At 51.9% G+C, this 16,833-nt stretch overlaps 1 protein-coding gene across 3 annotated transcripts in view; it reads right to left on the reverse strand.

The window, feature by feature from the left end:
• The window catches only part of MSL3 (MSL complex subunit 3), a 63,577-nt gene that overhangs the window by 28,916 nt on the left and 17,828 nt on the right, over positions 1 to 16,833 (reverse strand). For all 3 annotated transcript variants that reach the window (XM_040424987.1, XM_040424986.1, XM_040424988.1), the window contains 2 exons: positions 4,822 to 4,944; positions 4,278 to 4,438 (listed from right to left, as the gene is read on the reverse strand). In XM_040424987.1, coding sequence (XP_040280921.1) covers positions 4,278 to 4,438; positions 4,822 to 4,944 — 284 coding nt within the window. The remainder of the gene's footprint in view (positions 1 to 4,277; positions 4,439 to 4,821; positions 4,945 to 16,833) is intronic.

Here is a 16,833-nt window from a genome sequence, read left to right on the forward strand (position 1 = left end):
CCGCAGTGCTTTACAGACATCATCACTTATATAGCGCTGACATATTCCGCAGTGCTTTACAGACATTATCATCACTTCTATAGCGCTGACATATTCCGCAGTGCTTTACAGACATTATCATCACTTATATAGCGCTGACATATTCCGCAGTGCTTTACAGACATTATCTTCACTTATATATCGCTGACATATTCCGCAGTGCTTTACAGATATTATAATCACTTATATAGCGCTGACATATTCTGCAGTGCTTTACAGACATAATCATCACTTATATAGCGCTGACATATTCTGCAGTGCTTTACAGACATCATCATCACATATATCGCTGACATATTCTGCAGTGCTTTACAGACATCATCACTTATATAGCGCTGACATATTCCGCAGTGCTTTACAGACATTATCATCACTTATATAGCGCTGACATATTCCGCAGTGCTTTACAGACATTATCATCACTTATATAGCGCTGACATATTCCGCAGTGCTTTACAGACATTATCTTCACTTATATATCGCTGACATATTCCGCAGTGCTTTACAGACATTATCATCACTTATATATCGCTGACATATTCCGCAGTGCTTTACAGATATTATAATCACTTATATAGCGCTGACATATTCTGCAGTGCTTTACAGACATAATCATCACTTATATATAGCTGACATATTCTGCAGTGCTTTACAGACATTATCATCACTTATATATCGCTGACATATTCTGCAGTGCTTTACAGACATTATCATCACTTATATATCGCCGACATATTCTGCAGTGCTTTACAGACATCATCACTTATATAGCGCTGACATATTCCGCAGTGCTTTACAGACATCATCATCACTTATATAGCGCTGACATATTCCGCAGTGCTTTACAGACATCATCATCACTTATATAGCGCTGACATATTCCGCAGTGCTTTACAGACATCATCACTTATATAGTGCTGACATATTCCGCAGTGCTTTACAGACATCATCACTTATATATCGCTGACATATTCCGCAGTGCTTTACAGACATAATCACTTATATAGCGCTGACATATTCCGCAGTGCTTTACAGACATTATCATCACTTATATATCGCTGACATATTCCGCAGTGCTTTACAGACATCATCACTTTTATAGCGCTGACATATTCCGCAGTGCTTTACAGACATTATCATCACTTATATAGCGCTGACATATTCCGCAGTGCTTTACAGACATCATCACTTATATAGCGCTGACATATTCCGCAGTGCTTTACAGACATTATCATCACTTATATAGTGCTGACATATTCCGCAGTGCTTTACAGACATTATCACTTATATATCGCTGACATATTCTGCAGTGCTTTACAGACATTATAATCACTTATATAGCGCTGACATATTCCGCAGTGCTTTACAGACATTATCATCACTTATATAGCGCTGACATGTCCCACAGTATTTTACAGACATTATCATCACTCACTGTCCCCAAAGGAGCTCACAAACTAAGGTCCCTACCAGTATGTCTTTGGAGTGTGGGAGGAAACCCACACAAACACGGGGAGAACATGCAAACTCCATGCAGATGTTGTCCTTGGTCAGATTCGGACCTTGGACCCCAGTGCTGCAAGGCTACAGTGCTAACCACTGAGCCACCGTGCTGCCCAAAATTATATATTCAATATACGGCTAAAATGATTACTAGATTGAAATGAGTAATTCGACCCAAAAAAAACCTTGATGCAAATTTTTTGCATCGAGGATTTGTTTGTGTCATGTGACCACAGATCGGGAGTGAAGCGCTTGCTATTACTCACCGCTGCGGGGTCCCCCGCCGGCCCCTACCGCACTGCACCCGCCGGCTGTCGGACAGCAGCTACTTCGCGAACCTCCCCAATGGCTACATGACCGACTTGCAGCGCCCCCAGCCCCACCCACCGGGCAGGACAGAAGCAGGCAGAGTGGGAAGCTTCTTCTCTGCCATCACCAACGTGGTCAAACAGACGGCGGCCTCGGCGGGTCTGGGGGAGCAGCGTGCAGGGGACCCCGGGAGGAAGTCCCAAATCCTGCTAGTGGTAGATGACCTCCACACCGACTGGTGAGTCCTTGGCCGTTATATGTGCGCACTGGATCATGGGGGCCCTCACCTGCAGGGGCCCCGATGTACACAAGGTATCCCCTGAGACAGTGCATTAAAGGGAACCTATCACCGGGATTTTGTGTATAGAGCGGAGGACATGGGTTACTAGATGGCCGCTAGCACATCCGCAATACCCAGTCCCCATAGCTCTGTGTGCTTTTATTGTGTCAAAAAAAGATTATATACATATGCAAATTACCTGAGATGAGTCCTGTCCCTGACTCATCTCATGTACAGGACTCATCTCAGGTTAATTTGCATATGTATCAAATAGTTTTGTTTTGCAAGTTAAAAAGCACACAGAGCTATGGGGACTGGGTATTGCGGATGTGCTAGCGGCCATCTAGCAACCCATGTCCTCAGCTCTATACACAAAATCCTGGTGACAGGTTCCCTTTAAGGTTCCACATAGACTGGGGGGAGCCCCTGGATCATGTCAGCTGTGGGGTCCCCAGTTTCCCCCAATGTACTGGTGTGCAAACTGGTTTACATTCCACAGGGACTGGGGGGACTCCCTGTTTAATGTTAGTGGTCCCCAAATAAATGTATGCAAATTATATCTTTATATTCTACATCCTGCATTCTAGGGGCCCCTGTGTTGGATTACCATAGGACCCCCAGCAAAATATATGGAAATTATATTATTGCTTTATATGTCAAGTAGACAGAGGGCCCTGTATATGATTCTCCATAGGGTCCCCAGCCCACTCCCCAAAAATATATATAGAAATTATTGCTCTATATGTTATGTAGACAGGGGTGCCCCCAGTGTCCAGGATCCCCGATACTGACTGGAGAGTTCCCCTATAATGAGACCTCCTACACCGTGCCCTTGTAATGTCTCCCAGTCACTGCTGGTACAGTATGTACTGCAATATATATGACGAGGATCCACGCGTGTATGTTTATGTTGTATACATGCACATAGATATAATATACATAATGCTGCGTCTCTTCAGGAATGTGACCTCTCGGAGAGAGCTGTTGCATTAGAGTATAATGTGTCGGGGAATGATGGCGGCACGGGGGGGGGGGGATGATGGCGGCACGGGGGGGGGGGGGGGGGTTGGCCTGATGAGTTTTTATAAAGAAAAACATTCTTTTAATTTGTATTTTGTTGTTAGATTACTCGATTAATCGTAAAAAATTATCGATAGAATAAAAACTCTACTGGTTTAAAGGGCTTGTCAATACAAGACAACCATTTTTAAACTGAAGTCCTCCCAAAGAACAGCCGCCCGGCTTCATCAACTTTAAAATCTGCAACTGGACGAATATTTCTTCTGAGGCGGCCGCTGCAGGCGAAACATAGATAAATGGTGGACCATGTAACACATACAAGGGTCAGGTCTGCCAGAGGAGGAGACAATCCTTGTTAGCAGCTCTCTCTAGCTAACAGGGGGTTTCCTGAGCTGAGGACCCCCTTCTATAATATCCACGGGTCCTAACAGCAAAGGGGCTGTCATCATGAGATATCGCATTTACGACAAAGTGTATTTTTGATAAACTGAAATGTAATACTATTTTATGTAGTTTCTCCCCATCACTCTCCACATGCAAACAGACCAGGAAACATTTTCTTCAACCATTTCTTAAGCCCTCCCAATGCACTATATATACACACGTCCTACTTAAGTGACACAGTGAGTTAAAGGGGTTGTCTCATCTCGCCGTTACTAAGGTGAGATAATGTCCAGACCACCAGGTGGCTGAGAAGCAACAAATTCAGATTATAATTTTATTTCTCTCTATTTAACATATAAAATTAAAAGCGTACGGTTTTGTTTTGTCAAGATATGAACGCCAAAATCTATGCCTAAAATTAAATAAAAAAATATTCACCCTTAGAACATGTTGTTTAGAAAAGATGATCATTTTGATATAGAAATTTAGGCACCAATGGGGTCATTTCTCAAACTGCCGTAAAGTAGAACTGGCTCAGTTGCCCATAGAAACCAACCAGATTCCACCTTTCATTTTGGACAGTTCCTTTGGAAAATGAAGGGTGGAATCTGATTGGTTGCTATGGGCAACTAAGCCAGTTCTACTTTACACTAGTGTGATAAATGACCCCACAAGTTTCTAGTCGCAAAGGGGTTTAAAACACAAGAAAAAGGGCTGCAAGAAAAAAAGAAAAAAGTCTTACTTTTTCTCAGGTGGAACATAGTGTACATTCATGTTGACATTTGATGTGGTCTGATGATGCCTAATTCTTTCATTTGCTGAAAATGCTGCATTTATTGCAAAGTGTTTCACGTACGATTCCAGAATGGTAATGATGTTGGTCTGACAAGGCAGTTTCACAAGCTGGAATGGGAGTAAAAAAAAAAAACTTTATTAATTATACTGTGATGTAACGCTGGAGCATGCCCTTTACACACGGGGTGGATGCACATACATCACTTGCTATATGTCGTGCCTGACACCACTGTTGCATGTTTACCCTTGTGGCAGACAGAAAACCTCTGCATGCTACGTTTTTTCTGTCTCGTTTCCGGCATGGGTTTTTGTCTGGCCGAAACCCAGCACTTATGCCGGAAACCAGTCGTATCCCTGCCGGATCTCATTACAGTCAATGGGGTCTGGTGTTGAACGGCAATATCTGGCTATGCCCTGTACTGTGAACTCCGGCAGGCTGGTGTGAACTTAGCCTAAGCAGCTAATGATGAAAAGGTTTTATATCAATGTACCCTTTTGCGTTTGTTTATATAATAGCAATCTTCTTCAAGCTTCTTTTTTAAAATCTCCGGTATTTCTATTAGAATGCTTTTTTCTTCCATGTCCCGTTTCGAGAGAATTTCTTGTTCTTCTTTCTACACAGCAATACAAAGAAACAATGATCTAATGGTTCTGAAAAGAGACAAGTGCAAATCAGCATTAACTTTGTAAAGAATTGCTAAATAATGCATGGATTTGACTCGGACAACCTTTTTTTCACCTCCTGTAAGAGCATATGGATATCATAGGCTGGGTTCCAGGCTTGGGACCTCTGTTTGAGCCAGATTAGGTTCACATCCATTTTGAAGGCTCTCTTAGGAGCCTAAGTCACATATTCCATCAGAAAAGCCAGAGAAAACAGTGAAGCACACTTGCGCTAATTTGTCTGGAAAAATGCCGGGCTGCTGCACCGTTTTGTGTCCGCCATGCAATGGACCCAGAGCGTCTACTCTACTACTATAAAGGAGCAGAACAACAGAAACTATGGTGCCGAGGGAATGCGGTCTAATATAGTAAGGTTGAAAAAAGGAGACTTTTGTATTACTTACCAGTAAAGTCTCTTTCTCGCTCTTCCTTGGGGGACACAGGAAACCATGGGTATAGCTCTGCTCCCTAGGAGGCGTGACACTAAGTGAAAGCTGTAAGCCCCTCCTCCATCAGCTATACCCTTCAGCCTGGAGAAGAGACTGCCAGTTGCGTGTCCAAGTAGTGAAAGATAACCACCAACCGGAAAAAAGAACCGTCAAGCCCCAACGGGGGCAACCAAGCCGGAACCACAACTGTAACCCAAATGAAGGGCGGGTGCTGTGTCCCCCAAGGAAGAGCGAGAAAGAGACTTTACTGGTAAGTAATACAAAAGTCTCCTTTTCTCGCCCATATTCCTTGGGGGACACAGGAAACCATGGGACGTTCCAGAGCAGTCCCAGAAGGGAGGGACCAGAACAAACTAGACCAACACCGGAGGCATCAATCAACTGCCGCCTGCAACACCAGACGGCCTAAAGCAGCGTCAGCCGACGCATGAGTATGCACCCTGTAGAACTTGGTGAAGGTGTGCAAGGAGGACCAAGTGGCCGCCTTGCAAATCTGCTCCGTAGAAGCCCGATTCCTCTGAGCCCAGGAAGCCCCGACCGCTCTAGTGGAGTGAGCGGTAACACCGAGGGGCGGAACCTTGCCCTTGGCGAGATAAGCCTCAGTAACAGCCATCTTGACAAAACGGGCGATAGCAACTTTGGATGCCGCCATCCCTCTGCGCGACCCCTCCGGAACCACAAAGAGCGAGTCAGTACGCCTGAAAGAGCTGGTTACCTCCAGGTAAACCTTGAGCGCCCTGACAACGTCCAGGCGATGAAGCTCCCTCTCCCGGGGGTGGGAAGGGGAAGGACACAAAGAGGGGAGAACGATGTCCTCGTTCAGATGAAAGACGGAGACCACCTTAGGAAGGAAGGAAGGGACCGGACGAAGGACCACCTTGTCTTGGTGGAACACTAGGAAAGGTTCCAGACAGGAGAGTGCAGCCAATTCGGACACCCTCCGAAGAGAGGTGACGGCCACAAGGAAAATAACCTTGCAGGACAGAAGTCGCAAGGAAACCGTCCGCAGAGGCTCGAAAGGAGAAGCCTGGAGCGCTGAGAGAACCAGGTTCAGGTCCCAGGGCGGTACCGGAGGGCGGTACGGGGGAACCGCGTGAGCCACGCCCTGAAGGAAGGTCTTGACAGGACCAAGGGGGGCCAGTGGGCGCTGAAACAAAATGGACAGCGCAGACACCTGACCCTTCAAAGAACTAAGACCCAGACCTTGGGCAAGTCCGCTCTGCAGGAAGGACAAAACGGTGGGGAGAGAAAAGCGGAGCGGAGGAATCCCCAGATCGGCACAGAACCCCAAATAGGTCCTCCAGGTCCTATAATAGATCCTAGAAGAGGACGGCTTACGGGCGCGGATCATGGTGCGGACGACGTCCGCAGAAAAACCCCTACGTGTCAGGACGGTGGTCTCAACAACCACGCCGTCAAACGTAGGGACCTTAAACGCGGGTGGAAGATCGGTCCCTGAGAGAGAAGATCTTCCCTGGCGGGCAGCGGCCAGGGCGCGTCTGCCAGGAGCAGCATGAGGTCGGCATACCAAGACCGGCGGGGCCAGTCCGGAGCGACCAGAATCACCGAGACGCCTTCCGCCGCGATCTTCCGAAGGACCTTGGGCAGGAGTGGGATGGGAGGGAATATGTATGGACGCGCGAAGCCTCGCCAAGGAAGAACGAGGGCGTCGGCTCCGCAAGCTCCCGGATCCCTGGCCCTGGACAGATAGGCGGGGACCTTGTGATTGAACTTGGAGGCCATGAGGTCCACGTCCGGTATGCCCCAACGAAGGCAAATGGCCTCGAATACCTCCGGGTGAAGAGACCACTCGCCGGGGTCGACAGTGGTGCGACTGAGGAAGTCCGCCGCCCAATTGTCCACCCCTGGAATAAAAATTGCCGATAGGGCCGGGACGTGGGCTTCCGCCCAACGGAGAATGCTGGAGACCTCCCTCATTGCAGCAGCGCTGCGAGTGCCCCCCTGGTGGTTTATGTACGCCACAGCCGTGGCGTTGTCCGATTGTACACGAACTGGATGACCCTTCAACAGATGAGTCCAGTGTCGTAGAGACAGAAGGGCCGCTCTCAGTTCCAGGACATTGATCGAGAGTCTGGACTCCAATGGAGACCAAATGCCCTGGACGGATCGGGGAGGAAACACACCTCCCCAGCCCAAGAGACTGGCATCGGTTGTAACCACCAACCAGTTGAGTGGCAGAAAAGACCTGCCCAGAAGAGGGGACTGTAACCACCAGCGGAGAGATGACCTCACCGGAGGCGATAGATGGAAGGGATGATCCAGAGACTGCGGCGATTTGTCCCAGGAGGAGAGGATCGCCCGTTGGAGAGGGCGGGAGTGAAACTGCGCAAATGGGATCGCCTCGAAGCAGGCAACCATCTGCCCCAAGACCCGCATGCAGAAGCGGAAGGACGGTCGACGGTGGAGAAGGAGACCCCGAACTGCCCCACGGAGGATCAGACGTTTTTCCGAGGGAAGACGTACTTCCGCCGCTCCCGTGTCTAAAAGCATTCCCAGGAAGACCAGTTGTCTGGAGGGGGGAAGGGAGGACTTGGGGAAGTTGATGACCCAACCGAACCTCGTCAGAGTCTCTAGAGTGAGATCCACGCTGGCAACCGCTTGAGAAAAGGACGGAGCCTTGATGAGGATATCGTCCAAGTACGGTAGCAGAAAAACACCCCTGGAACGGAGTAAGGCCAAAACCGGGGCCAGGACCTTGGTGAACACCCGGGGGGCTGTTGCCAGCCCAAAGGGAAGGGCGACAAACTGGAAGTGGAGGTCCCCCACGGCGAATCGGAGGAAGCGATGGTGACACCGGGCTACCGGAACATGGAGGTAGGCATCCTGTATATCGATGGAAGACATGAAATCTCCCTGCTCCAGGGAAGCCACCGCGGAACGGAGGGACTCCATCCGAAACCGTCGAAGGAGGAGAAAACGGTTGAGCTTTTTGAGGTCCAAAATGGGCCGCACCGAACCTCCCTTCTTGGGAACTACAAAGAGGTTCGAGTAGAACCCTTGGAACCTTTCCTCTAGAGGAACGGGGGTAATCACCCCCCTGTCCAGTAAGGCTTGAACGGCCGCGGAGAACGCAGCCGCGCGTTTCGGGTCCCGTGGCGGGCGGGAGCGAAAGAACCGATCTGGAGGGAAGGATGCAAATTCGATTTTGTATCCGGAGGACACAATTTCGAGGGCCCAGGCGTCGGAGACGTGAGCCAACCAGACGTCCCTGAAAAGGAGGAGCCGGCCCCCCACCCGGGTGGGTGGGGGCGCGCCTTCAGGCAGAGGATTGCTTTGCTGCGGGTGTGCGGGCAGCCTGCGGCTTGCGCCAGGAGGGCTGCGCCCGAAAAAACGGCTTCCTATGCTTGTCCTGGGGAGGAGCCGAAGCGGCAGCTGTGGTGGGAGCCCCAGAGGCCCTGCGGGAGGACCGAAAACGAGATGCACCAGTGCGTCCGCGGGGGGCGCCCCTGGCTTGGGGTTGAGGAAGATGGGTGCTTTTACCACCCGTGGCCTCCGAAATAAGTTAGTCTAGGCGGACCCCGAAAAGGCGGGAACCCGCAAACGGTAGCCCCGCCAAGGAACGTTTGGAGGCAGCGTCCGCTTTCCAAACCTTCAGCCAGAGCTCCCTCCTGACGGAAACTGCCAGGGCGGAGGAGCGTGCAATAAGGGCTCCCGCATCAAGGGAGGCCTCACAAACAAAATTCCCGGCCCGAATAATAAGCTGGGCCAAGGAACGTAGGTCCTGGATGGGGACGTCCGAGTCCAACTCCTGTTCCAGCTGCGCACCCCAAGCAGAGATTGCTTTCCCTGCCCAAGCAGAGGCAAAAACCGGTCTGAGAGCAGAACCGGAGGCAGCAAAAATGCCCTTGGAAAGGGTCTCCATGCGACGGTCCTCCGCTGACTGAAGAGAGGACCCGTCAGGAACAGGGATGGGCGTGTTCTTTGACAGCCGGGCCACAGGGGGGTCCACCTTGGGTGGGGAAGACCATGTGGCCACGACATCGGCTGGAAAGGGACAGCAAATGTCCAGCTTCTTGGGGTTGACAAAACGGGCGTCCGGGCGAGCCCAAGCCTTAGACACCACAGAGGAGAAATCAGAGTGGATTGGAAAGACTTTTGAGACCTGCCTGGGTCTGATAAAGGAGACGCTAGCTGCGTCCGAGCTAGGGGGATCATCCTGCACCTTAAAGGTGTCACGAATATCCGAGATGAGTTGACCCATCGCTGAGGCTAGCTTGGACGGCAGGGCCGAGTCCATTTCCAAATCTGAAACCGCCAATTCACCTTCAGAGAGCGAATCCTTTGGAGAGGAGAGGCTCGTCTGGGTGCGCACGCGTGGCGGGGAGAGGGAGGCATCCGAGGAGGAGGCTCGCTCTACTCTAATACGCTTCTGAGAGTGCCTAGCTCGGGAGGGGTCACTAAGAGGGAGTGAACCCGCTGCAGCGGCAGAAGCAGTGGACCCGGAGGGCGCGACAATCAGTGAGGCGTCCTGCGGGGTAGGTGGCCTGTCTATTAGGCGGCCCACGACATGAGTGAGGCTTTCCACGGCCTGGGACAGGGATCTAGCCCAGTCAGGCGGGTCAGAGGCAGCAGGGAGCGACACAGCGGGCGACTGAGGCTGCGGTGGAGCCCGGCATGCAGTACAGTGCGGATCAGACTGCCCCCGGGGAAAGGGTTCCCTACAAGCCGTACAGGCATGGTACCAAGGCTTGGCGGCTGCAGAAGGGTCTGACATGGTGGAACAAGATGTTGCACTTGAAGTGGGAGACCCCAAAGAAAAGGAACGGGGATAACACCCAAGCGACAGTACTGTGGCACGGAGGGGGTTAAAAGTCCTACCAGACCCGGATGATGCAAGCGGCAGCGATAAGGAGAACAGACTGAGGAGGCTGTGGAGGAGAGGCAGCAGCACCGGCTTCGGATCGCACTGCAGAGAGGATTCCACGCAGCACTGTGCGATGAACCCGGAAGTAGCGGAGCGCATGTAGGAAGCTCCGCCCCCCCTCTGCCGCTCTGAAGCAGAGCCGCGCGCGCGGCAAAATGATTTTAACCCCCCAAGTGAAGAAGCGCCGGCCATGAAATGGCGCCGTTCACACCATGTAAGCGGCCCCCGCCGCGCCTGCTTCAACCTGCGAATTGGCAGACGGTTTGCTTGCCTGCAGCCGTCCCCTGTAAGGCAGCGTCTCTGTGCCCAGATAAAACTCCCCTCCAACATTGCCCAGTAAGGGGGGGGGGCTCGGGAGGGGTGGTGGGAACGGCTGTAGCAGTGTGCATGTAGCAGTGGCCATGGCCATGGGGACGTAGCAGCGGTGGGAGGGAGGGAAAAGGGGAGGCTGGAGCAGCCACTCTCACCATCCGCTGTCTTCACCCTCAATCCGTCCAGCAGGGTCGCCCCTTCAGCTCCTGGCACCGCAGTGGCAGGAAACCGGGGGAGGGACTTGGCGTGCGGGCGACCCTGAGCTGGCGGGACGCAGGGGAGCGAGGCTGCCCTGGTCCACCTTGTCTTCTGTGGGGGAGGCGGCAGTGCGGAATTACCGGCACTGGCGCAACTCAACCCCGGGAGAAACAGAGGGGTCTAATGCGCCTCTGTTGTCCCTGTAGGTAGAAAAAAATCGAATTAAAAACAACAAATAACGCAAAAATAAAAATCATAGGAAAACAACCCTGCATAAGCAGGGGGTGTCTTGCCTCCTTGGACACTAAGCAAAAACTGGCAGTCTCTTCTCCAGGCTGAAGGGTATAGCTGATGGAGGAGGGGCTTACAGCTTTCACTTAGTGTCACGCCTCCTAGGGAGCAGAGCTATACCCATGGTTTCCTGTGTCCCCCAAGGAATATGGGCGAGAAAAGCTAATTTAGTTCAATCAAGTTTCTTACATTTCCTACAACACATGAAGGCATAACAACCTCCATGGGGCAGGAGACATTTTTCTCATCTTAAGAGAATTAATTCTTAATTCTTGGCTTAAAATAAAACTCTATATCAATGGCCATGTCAATCATGGAGCTCTCCCTGGCAATTAACACATTTGGACCAGCAGCCATACCCAAGGGCTATTTCAACAACAAAAACAAAGGACAACCTCTTTAATATACAGCATTTCCCATTTTTTAAAGGGGTTAAGGAATCTTCTTGTTTAAATAGGTTGGTCACTTTCTGGTTACTGTTGACCACTGTGTTTGTATGATGATTATATGACACTAAGGCTACATGCACAGTGTGCGCTGTCCGCATTCTTATGTCCGCCCAAAAAATTTGATTTTTGTATAACTTACCAGTAAAATCTCTTTCTCGCTCTTCCTTGGGGAACACAGAAGACCTTGGGTATATCTCAGCTCCCTGGGAGGCGTGACACTAAGTGAATACTAGCAGCTATACCCTCAGCCTGGAGAGAGAGACTGCCAGTTGCGTTTCCAAGTAGTGAGAAAAGGCAATGTCCAACAAGTGGAACCAACAAGCCAACTACCCAACGGGGTAAACCAAGTCCGGAAACAGTGTAGAAAAAACAATGAATGGGTGGGTGCTGTGTACCCCAAGGAAGAGTGAGAAAGAGATTTTACTGGTAAGTTAAACAAAAATCTTGTTTTCTCTCCCATTTTCCTTGGGGGACACAGAAGACCTTGGGACGCCCGAGAGCAGTCCAAGAGAGGGGTGGGGGGCCACAGCTCCAAGGCGAAGCACCCAAAGGCATCAAGGAACCGCCGCCGAAGGCAGCATCCGCCGAAGTCAGAGTATGCACCCTATAGAACTTGGTAAGGCGTGCAAGGAAGACCGGTGGCCGCCTTGCACAATTGCGCGGCCAAAGCCCAATGTCTCCGGCCCAGGATGCACCGACCGCTCTGGTGAAATGAACGGTGACACCGAAGGCGGAACCCTGCCCTTGGTGCGGTAACCTCGGCAATAGCCATTCTGATGAAGCGGGGGAAAGCCACCCTGGAGGCCGTCAAACCTTTGCGCAGACCTCCTGGAAACACAACAGTTCGAGCGTCGACAAGAGCCGGTGATATCCAAGTAAAACTGCAAGGCCCGAACAACGTCCAATCGGTGAAGTGTCCGTTCCCGGGGGTGGGAAGGGGAGGACGATAGCCTCGTTGAGATGAAAGGCAGATACCACCTTCAGAAGGAGGTGGGATGGAGAACAGCTCTGTCCTGGGGAAGGACAGAAGGCTCGGAACAAGAAGGGCCGCCATTCAGACACCCGCCTGAGAGACACAATGGCTACAGAAACACAACTGTACAGGACAGAAGGAGTAGAGAGAACTTCTGTAACGGCTCCAAGGGAAAGCTTGGAGCGCCGAGAGCTCCGTAAGTAGTTCCCAGGGCGGTACCGGGGAACGGTACAGAGGAACCAATGAGCCACTCCGTGGAAGAAGGTCTTGACAGACCTAAGAGGGGCCAGGGAATGCTGGAAGAGGATGGACAGCGCCGACACTTGACCCTTCAAGGAACAGAGTCCCAGTCCCAGGTCGGACTGGAGAAGGACAGAACCATGGGGAGAGAAAGGCAGAGTGGGGGAATGCCCAGCTTCCCACAGAACCCCAGGTAAGAACTCTAGGTCCGATAATAGATCCTGGACGAAGCATGGCTGGGAGCGAACACTAGCGTGCCCGCTGGAATCGCCTGGGCAAGCGGGAAAAAACCCAATGTGATCAGGTGCAGACCAGTAACACAGGCAGAAGAGTCCGGCAAAACTGGTCCCGTCGGCCCCCGAGCAACGGCGTCCCGTATCCACCCGGAGTGGGGAAGCAGAAGGACAGACGGAAGGAACCGAAAGGGTCCGCCCAGCATCCGACAGATGCCAGGACAAGACCGGCTAAAGTCCATGTCGATGTTGCCACCAGAGGAAGGGGTTCTATAGTCCCGGTGTGGGAGATCTAAGGACAATCTTGACCGAAGGGTAGTCCTCCCAAGTTACCGAGAAGGTAAGTCTACAGCAGGACCATCGCCTAGAATGGAAAACGCAATCTGCACCCAAGCGGGAGGACAGAACGCGGTAGACCCGGTAAATGGGCGCACAGCTAGTACAGCCAGTGTGAACGAGGGAGACGGTACGAGGCCACAAGGAACACCGGAACCGTCCAAGTGAACAACCATGCTCTCCCCAGAGGGGAGGGCAGTGAAGGAACAGCCTCTGAAGCCTGGCCGGGGCAGAAGCCACATCGGAGTGATATGCCCCGAGCGGGAGCCAAAAACGAGATTTTTGTATAACTTACCAGTAAAATCTCTTTCTCGCTCTTTCCTTGGGGGACACAGAAGACCTTGTATAGCTCATCTCCCTAGGAGGCGTGACACTAAGTGAAGACTGTGGAGGAGGGGCTTAACCCTTATACCCTCAGCCTGGAGAGAGAGACTGCCAGTTGCGTGTCCAAGTAGTGAGAAAAGGCAAAGTCCAAAAAGTGGAACCAACAAGCCAACTACCCAAAGGGTAAAACAAACTCGGAAACAGTCAGAGAAGAACAAAGAATGGGTGGGTGCTGTGTCCCCCAAGGAAAGAGCGAGAAAGAGATTTTACTGGTAAGTTATACAAAAATCTCGTTTTCTCGCCCAGTTTCCTTGGGGGACACAGAAGACCTTGGGACGTTCAAAAGCAGTCCAAAGGGGGAGGGACCACAGCACCAAGGCGAAGCACCCGAAGGCAACAAAAAACCGCCGCCTGCAGACCAGGCGGCCCAAGGCAGCATACGCCGAAGGCCGAGTATGCACCCTGTAGAACTCGGTAAGGTGTGCAAGGAAGACCAGTGACCACCTTACAAATGCATGGCCGAAGCCTAATGCCTCCGGCCCAGGAAAAACCGACAGCTCTGGCAAAATGAATGGTGACACCAAAAGCAGAACCCTGCCCTTGGTGCGACAACCACAGCAAGAGCCACACTGAGAAAGCGGAGGAAAGCCACCCTGGAGGCCCTCAACCCCTGCGCGGACCTCCTGGGAACACAAGAGACCGAACGTCGACAAGAGTCGGAGATCTCCAAGTAAAAAACTGCAAGGCCCAAACAACGTCCAAATCGGTGAAGTGTCCGTTCCCGGGGGTGGGAAGGGGAGGACGACTGCCTCAATGAAATGAAGGACAAACACCACCTTCAGAAGGAAGGAAGAGACGGAATGGAGAACAGCCCTGTCCTGGGGGAAGACAGAAGGCTCGGAACAAGAAGGGCCGCCACTCAGGCACCAGTCAGAGACACGATGGCTACAGAAAACCAAACCGTACAGGACAGAAGGAGTAGAGAGGACTTCTGTAACGGCTCCAAGGAAAAATTGGAGCGCCAAGAGCCCAGTATGTGGTTCCCAGGACGGTAACGGAGGGCAGTACAAAGGAACCCAAGAGCCGCTCCATGGAAGAAGTTCCTGACAGGCCCAGAGGGTCGGGGAACGCTGAAAGAGGAAGGACAGGAACGACACTTGATACCTCAAGCAACGGAGTCCCAGCCCCAGGTCCAGGCCGGGCTGGAGAAAGACAGAACCATGGAGAGAGAAAGGCAGAGTGGGGGAACGCCCAGCTTCCCACAGAACCCCAGGTAAAGTCCTAAGTCCTACCACAGATCCTGGACGAAAACTCGGCTAGAAGCGAACACTAGCGAGCTCACTAGAGTCGCCTGGGCAAGCGGGCGAAAACCCAATGATCAGTAACACGGGCAGAACGGTCGGTAGAACGGGTCCCGTCGGCCCCGAACAATGTTGTCCCGTATCCACCCGGAGTGGGGGAGCAGACGGACAGGAACCGAAGGGTCCGCCCAGCAACCGCCCGATGCCAGGACAAGACAGGCTAAAGCCCAAGCCGATGTAGCCACCACAGGAAGACGGACTAAATGGTAGTCCTCCCAAGTTACCGAGAAGGTAAATCCATAGCAGAAACATTGCCTAGAATGGAAAAAACGCAATCTGCACCCAGCGGGAGGACAGAACGCGGTAGACCCGTTAGATAGGTACACAGCTAGTACAGTCAGTGTGGACAAGACACCAGAACCATCCACCTGAACAACCATGCTCTTCCCAGAGGGGAGGGCAGAGAAGGAACATCCTCTGAAGCGTGGCCGGAACAGAAGCCACATCGGAGAGATCCGTACCGAGTGGGAGCCAAACAGAACCGGCGAGAAAAGGCAGTCGAGACAGAGGCCGGGATAACACCCTCCAAAAGAAAGGAGGAGTGGGCATAGAGAAGCCATAGGACAGCTCAAAAGCAGAACCCCGCTACACTGAGACGCCCGGTTCACCGCTTCGCAGAAGGCGAATATCCTGAAGAACTCAAGGTGGATGTCCTCCGGACCTGGGTAAGCGAGCACCCAAGAGAAGTTGGGTGACCTTTCCCAAGAAGAGCGGCCCGAACCTGGTAGAAGGAAATAGTAGTAGGCGAGGGGACCGTAGTCCCGCCAGAGCCAACATAGAATGCGAAGGGCGCTGCAGACAGCACTCTCGACCATGTGACCACTAGCGCAGGGAAACAATGCTGCGGGAAGACGAATGGGTACGTGTCTAGGAACCACGAACACTCCCCGGCGGAAGGGCCAACGAAATGAATGAGCACCGCCCAGCTCTGAGCAGTAGCGAGCAGGTAGAGGCCGTCTACTTATATATAAGGCATTCATTTATTGTTTGTTGGACAACACCTTAGGCTTACACAGGTGGACAGAATGATCTCTTTAGAGAATAGTGCAAGGCTTGCTGCAAACACCGTCTCCCAAGAGAAAAAAATATGTCGCAGGAGGAAAGGAGGGATACGTACGAGTAGCCCCGTAAGCAGTGAGAAGGCCAACCCATCTACGGGACGAGAAGGTATACACGGCCCAAACAACGCACAAAAACGTCCACTCACTGCCAAAATATCACTCAGCGAAGGCCAGCCAGAGTGCCACAGTATCTACGGAAGTGCAAAGTGCAAACTGAAAAGGAGTTATGCACAAGACTAGTATGGTATGCGATGGAACGCAAAACTGACCGCCCCGAAAGGAGGGAAATGTACCTGGCAAATTGCAGTCGGCAAGGGTGCAAAAGCCCGCCCCAAAAAAAGGGGGGAATGCCCAAGGCCGTACCTACGTCAGAGAAGTAGGGCATACCATACTTCGCCCCGAAGGGCGCCATGCACATAGCCACACAGTATCCAGCAGGAATGCAGGAGGTCCACCTAGTGAAAGGGGGACATGCACAGGGCTATCCTAGCATTAAGTGAGTGTGCAACAACTCACCCAACACCGAAACTTCGTGAGAGTGTAACTACTCCCAATGAAGGGGAACATGTGCAAGTCCAATACGGCACATACAAGGACAGCCTTGGATCTCGTGAGCGTGCAAAATTCCTCCCATGGAATGAGGGGTGGTCACGCACAAGGCCAGTACGGTATCCAATGGGAGCGCAAACGTTCCACCCATGTTAGAGGGCCATGCTCAAGGCCAGCAA

Source organism: Bufo bufo, chromosome 3, assembly GCF_905171765.1.
Source record: "Bufo bufo chromosome 3, aBufBuf1.1, whole genome shotgun sequence".
Classification (NCBI taxonomy): domain Eukaryota; kingdom Metazoa; phylum Chordata; class Amphibia; order Anura; family Bufonidae; genus Bufo; species Bufo bufo.